This window comes from Lytechinus variegatus, chromosome 18 (assembly GCF_018143015.1).
Source record: "Lytechinus variegatus isolate NC3 chromosome 18, Lvar_3.0, whole genome shotgun sequence".
Lineage (NCBI taxonomy): Eukaryota > Metazoa > Echinodermata > Echinoidea > Temnopleuroida > Toxopneustidae > Lytechinus > Lytechinus variegatus.
Genome location: NC_054757.1, coordinates 13,353,494 through 13,360,086, shown reverse-complemented (window position 1 = coordinate 13,360,086; position 6,593 = coordinate 13,353,494). Strand labels below are relative to the sequence as shown.

The following is a 6,593-nucleotide window of genomic DNA, read 5'->3' as shown; positions in this document are numbered from 1 at the left end:
ACTCGCTGCCTTTAGATACTGTAAACTCAAAATTTTAAAAAATAACGTTAAATATAACTGTTTCATTGTCTTGAAATATATAGTAACGTAAGCTTGCATCCAGAATTTATGGTCAAAACCAACAAATCAGGTACAATAGGAAATGTAAATATGTAAAGTTCACTTGAAGACCTATAGAAAGAATATCTTTGGTTATATCTAAAAGAAAAACATCTATTATGGTGATAAATTCAACTTGGGCTAATTTTACTCTAATGGTCATTTACTTAAATATACATGTCCATCTTATGAAGTAACATGATCATCTTATTAAGTCACATGATTCTCTCAAGTCACATGATCATCTCCTTATGTCACATGATTTTCTTAAGTCACATGATCATACCATTAAGATGAAAAAGTAGGATGGACTTCTTTACATCAAGGAAATCAAGTTCCTTTTAATGTGACGTAGATGGTGAGGAAAAAAGTCAAATTCAGTTGCAAGTAAAAAAAAAAACTCAATGGAATGTTTAAGAAACATTTCCTGCATATTTCATTCTTAATTACATAATAATAAAATTTATACAGAGCCTTTAAAAATACCTGTAAGTGCTTACTATAATGTTATTATTAATGTCTATTTTAAGAGTATATAAGCAACATTCAATCTCCTACTACATGCATATTCAAGAAAATATGGATTTAAATATTTTCTTCAACATCAAAATTAAATTCCATGATAATAAATACATACAGGTATTCAATTAAATCAATCACAATAAAACTGACATTAACATTGTAGAACATCGCTTGAGTCTAAATGATTCATAAAGAATGATAATACCACCTGACAAGATGTAAATATCAATACAATGTTTCTTTTATAATGCCTGAAATTATTCAAGCTGGCATGATCACTCTGAATATACCTGAATGATTCATTTTCTTATTGCACATAAAAGATGGTAATCATTTCATTTTCAGCAAATATAACTATGAGTAGTGGCGAAAGATTATACCAAAATGTACTTCCTTATATTGATCTTGTGATTTGTCACCACATCAGGGGCTGCGGAATGGTTTTCAAAGTGGGGGGGGGGGCTGACCATGCAAAAATCACGATCATATGGTCATTTTTACGTATTTGTACACGGATTAGGAAAAAAGTGGCGGGCTGAAGCTCCCCCCGCTACCGCGGCCCCTGCACATAACTGTAATAGTGATACAATATTGACAACCTCTACCATTTTTATGACATGGACCTACACAATTGACTGCACCTTTTTTTTAATTTGAGAGCTTCGAAACATGTAAATTTTGCAATGTATAGCCCATTTACAGTATCGGTAGAAAAATGAATATTGATTTAACCGACTAAATAAAAACCTGTGCCCTGTTTGATAAAATGTTGCTTTAATAGCAAACCTTGCTGGAATATCATCTTTTATTAGAGCCAATCAAAAAGCTGAATTTTCACTGTTCTCATGATAGTTGACATTTCAGCAAGACTTGCTATCATAGCAACTTTCTTATGAAATTGGGCTTAGAAGCTGTTTTTATTCACGAGGTGTAACCAAATATCATAGTTGGGCTTAAACACAGCAATTCATACCACCCACTAAATCTAATATTTCCTTGACACATACGCATCAACAAATGTATTGGTTCGTATTTTTATAATTGCCAACATACAAATATTTTCATAAAAGTCTTTGCATTAGAGAATACAGGTTCAGTTTGACGTTGTGTTAAGGCACAAATAATATTGGTAATCATTCTATTCTTCAAAATAAGTGTGGTAGAAAACAGGTACTAGCGACCATTTTAATTGACGTCTTCCTTTCTCTTGAGGGTTTTCACACAATTAAAGTTGCCATAGCAACAATGCTTCTCACTGTTCCCGGCCGATTAACACCAAGGATTTCACCACAGATTATCCTAATGAGAGCCTTTATAAAAAGAATACCTTGCCCTCATGACATAAAGCCTAGTGATTGATCACTAGGTTGATTTTTATGATTGATAACACACAATAATCAATGTAATCGCTTGTAGAATTCAGTCCTGTGATCAATTGCCAAGCTTTATGTCACATAGCCCTGAACCATTTAGTGTTGAAACTCAATTCAGCAGTACGCTCTGAGTGCTCTAAACACTAACCTCAATACATGTAATAATATTATTATAGGCATTCTGCAAACATGTATGCAACTACTCCACTCCCTGGGAGCATTCCAACAAATATGTGTCAAAACTCAATTGCAAGGCATATTAAATATGCTTGTGCATCCTACTGGGTACCCACTTAGCACCTTGATGGAGATTGGCAGAGTGTGGATTGACGCCTTCCCGAAGTACACAGAGCCGCGGTGGGACTTGCACACACGACCCTCTGATTACAAGACGCAAGTTATAACCGCTACACCACCACTCTTCTGCAAATGCTTCCATGTATGCTAGCAATACCATCAAAATCAAGATCTACTCTAACACCACAATTTATAAATCATGCAATACTCATTCTCAGTATTTGAAGAGAAATCATTTTCCCATCTAGCAGTCATTAAACACTTTGCATCATGCAGAATCAGCAAAAGAGCTCATATTGTAGTTATGGAATCAAAAGCAAATTGTGTCACATATCTGTACATTACATGTCTAGAAAGATACCAAATTCACATTATTTGTATTTCTATTTTAAACTATCTACACTTTGTGAAATATAAATATTATAAATCATTTTCTATCACAACGAAATAATGCATAAATATGATTATACGTATTTCACATGTTAATGTTCTTTTCAGCAGTATTCATTATATAAGGCAATCATGATAAGGTACTATAAAAATTTACCAATCGTCCCTTGGTCAGATATACTTCTGGAAAAGACTAGACCTGAACAGAATATTCCTCAAACGGGTGCAAAAACATTCAACAAAACAAGAAAGTTGCATGTAATATTATCTATATCATAGTTCATCTCAACTATAATGAACCGTATATCAAATGTTAAATTATATTCAATTAAATTCAGCCTAGGGCTGTTATCTTCAATGAAGGCCTTTATACAATAAAGTGATTAAATTTACCATGTATGCTTGATCTAGTTCAAGCATAATTTATATTTCCACGCTGTTGATACCCCTCTGTGTCACAAGAAACAAGTTCGTAACTATTTTAATGAAAGGACATACTGCGTCACATTTGAAAGCTGTGTACAAGCAGACAATTTCAAAAGGAAGACCAATACAGACCTCATCAGAAAGAAATCCTGATTTTTTGTTTGTTTGTTGCATAGAAATATTTTTTGCTACATTACATACAGATGTCATTAAAGAAGGCATCTCTCAGAGTGGTGCTTCTTGACCTTCAATCAGTGTATGATCAGGTTAGCATGATACAATATATTTTCAGGGTTTGATGCAGCATCTGTCAAGATTATAAAACAGTGTTTTATACTGTGTCTGTCAAGGGAGTGTTTCATGAAATACTTGTCAGATGTCTTATCTGGCAAGCCCTGTTTTATCCAATAGTTACCATAGTAGCAGTACTTCTCAACAAATTAAAATCATTGAATGTTGTCAGACAAAAAGGTTGATGAAACACTCCCCAGGTGTGACACAGTGCCAGTGTTTGACAGAGTCTGTCAGGTGTGACAAAGCATCTGACAGGGTTTGACACAGTGTCGGTCAGTGTTTGACACAATGTCTGTCAATGTTTGACACAGTATCTGTCAGGTGTGACACAGTGCCTGTCATGTGTCCCACAGCATCTGTCAGGGTTTGACACAGTGTCTGTAAGATATTGGAGCAATGTCTATCAGGGTTTCTCATAGAGTCTGCCAGAGTTTCAAATGGTGTTTACAAGGATTGGTTACATTACATAGTGTCTGGATACATCTCTTTGAGTTCTTTGGTGAAAAACTTCCTAAGGGCAACTCGTTTGAGCTTCTGCGTCGGGGTCATCAAGCCGTTATCAATCTCAAATGTTCCTGGATGTAAGTGGATGTACTTGGCCTGAAATGAGAAAACAACTTACAATGGTAAACTGCGGATTGGCCTACACCCGCTTCTTCTACATTTAGGAGAAGTATTTCCTTTGGTTTCATTCAATATGGCTAATCCTTTTTCACCTACAAACTCTTCATCTAATGAACATTTCATTTTTATTGTCATCTAGTCATCCTACCATTTTCGTCTGATTTCCAGTTAGGTTAGGATATACCCATTTTCTTTGATATTCCCTTGGTATAAAACCACTTAAGTTATATAGTTAAATGATCTGTTTATCAACCAAATTTACATTTGACAAAGTAAACATTAATAAGTAGTTAAAGAGAAAATTAGACCAATTAGGCATTAGACTAAATGGGTGTAAGAGCAAGTGCATTGTAGACCAAACAGCAACTTAGACCAAGTTGATACATAAGGGTACATTGGAAATTATACTACCCATGGTTTCATATGAAACAATGAAACATACGGGGGAATGGAGGATATATAGAAATTGACATGAATATCTAACACTGGAAATCTTACTACCAATACCAAAGGTTTCATATGAATATTCAGGTAGAAGCTCATGGCTATTACAAGCCTCGGTTTAGGTAGAAAAGCAAAATCAATTCACCATTTTTAATGTCTTCTTTGGAGATGGTATAAATTGAATAAAATTGAAATACCCCCTCTTCTGACATGAATTTCATGAAGGATAATACATGACAGCTGGAATTTCAACCTACTTGTTCAAATGCTTTGAGTCCAGCCTCCTTTCCGATCTTCGTAAGGTCATCCAAGACGCCTTTCTTTACTTTCTGTTCACAATGAGACCAAGGTAAATTGAATGACAATTCAAGGGCAAGTTTTCATCACTTAAAAAAAGTATATATTGAATGAGTGGTCATGTCATGACTAAAATTATCAATTACTTTAAGTGGTCGTATTATGAATTAGAATTTTAGTTTTTCCTATTAGTAGCTAGTAAACCAAAAATCAACCGTGAATACTTTTGGCGAGGGGGTGGGGTATTATGGTATGAAACTTGCAATTTCAAAACAAATTTAAAGTTTACCAAACATTTTGGTTAATATTCAATAGTAGTGAGTAGTGGATCCCAAGTAATGACTATAGAAAAAAGTCAGTTCCTTCTAGCAGAGGCAGGAATGGCCCCAGGGTATTTTGATCAGGACAAAGTGATCTAAAGAAAGCTTCACCATGTTTCAATTAAAAGATAGGGGTATGGTATAGATACATGATCTGGCATTCTCATTCCAATACACTACTTTCTCCCACAATGTCCAGCAATCAGTAGATGGGAGGTTCAAATTACAGCTGGTTCCAAGATATTTTCTGACTTATCTTTCAGATTGGGTATACTATCTTATTTACTGGGTGCAAAGCAAAAATTTGAGTTTCATATTATCTAGCACTTGATTTTTTTTAGTGGCAACTTGTTGTGTAATGGACTCCAAATCAAACAAAACAACTGCATTATTACAAGCTACCATGTGTGGGTTCAGGGTTATTGGTCTGACTGCAGCAATAGAGAACTTAAACATCATACATGTATAGAAAAATACACTGCAGTGAAACCCAGCTATAAAGACCATCCAAGAGAGATAAGAAAAGCAGTCTTTATGAGCATGTCATCTTTGTAAATAGGTTCCTATAATGCATGTTTCTATGTGGAATACAATCAAGAAAAAACAAATAAGTGGTCTTTTTAGGGTGACACAACATTTGCTGTTGCGACAATTGCTCTAGGCTTTATTTTGTCTAAAGATGTAAGGTTCGGTTTAAGTTAGGGTAAAGTAGGTAATCCAGGGCTGAAGTAAGTCATTTGATTAGTGTGTGGAATTTATAGTGGTGCAATTGTCGCCGGAGCAAATGTCATGGAACCCTCTATAGAGGTGGTGCTCCTGCCCAAGCAGGTGTGACTGTACCTCATTTTTGCAGAGTTCTTCTAAGGAGCCTTTGACGCCCATCTTACTGGCCCAAGCAGGTAGAGTCTCAGGATTCACGGCTCCAACAGCTACAGCATAGGCCTACAATGACGAAAGGGGAAAGAAGCATAGGGCATCTTCAACCTTGTGTCATCAACATTGAGAGACCAATGGTCCCACTTTATTGAGCTGGATGTTTTTATTCCCCTGAAATGGCAGCTTTCCAAGCGTTTCTGTCTGTGTGATCCACATGGATGGACCGCAAGGGGGGGGGGTATTTTCACAAAGATCTAAGTGTAACTAAAGCCCGTCTCACATTATGGGATTTCTTGGGATCCGAATTTTAAATTAATTGTGATAACATTTAATACGGATATTCCAACTTATAAAATATCAAGGATAAGAGTTCAGAATAGTGGTAGGACTACTGAAATCAAAATTCAGTCCAATTAGGGCCTCCCTGAATGAATAAAAACAAATTCAATTCCAAATCATAAAGACGTCATCATCACCTGCGACTTGAAGCCGATTTGGACTTTACTCTGACCATAGGGCTTGCCGCAAAGTAAAATATTATATTAGTTTTATATGCCAAACTTTAAACAAAATAATTTGAATTCTTGGATATTTTACAATTAATGCAAAATGCGATTTCTTGAAAAATTAC

General features: G+C 35.3%; 1 protein-coding gene across 2 annotated transcripts in view; it reads right to left on the bottom strand.

The window, feature by feature from the left end:
* Positions 1 to 3,447: 3,447 nt before the first annotated feature.
* Positions 3,448 to 6,593, bottom strand: part of LOC121431569 (long-chain-fatty-acid--CoA ligase 1-like) — a 34,067-nt gene continuing 30,921 nt past the window's right edge. For both annotated transcript variants that reach the window (XM_041629109.1, XM_041629108.1), the window contains 3 exons: positions 5,927 to 6,028; positions 4,727 to 4,798; positions 3,448 to 4,001 (listed from right to left, as the gene is read on the bottom strand). In XM_041629109.1, coding sequence (XP_041485043.1) covers positions 3,864 to 4,001; positions 4,727 to 4,798; positions 5,927 to 6,028 — 312 coding nt within the window. In that variant the 3' untranslated portion in view covers positions 3,448 to 3,863. The remainder of the gene's footprint in view (positions 4,002 to 4,726; positions 4,799 to 5,926; positions 6,029 to 6,593) is intronic.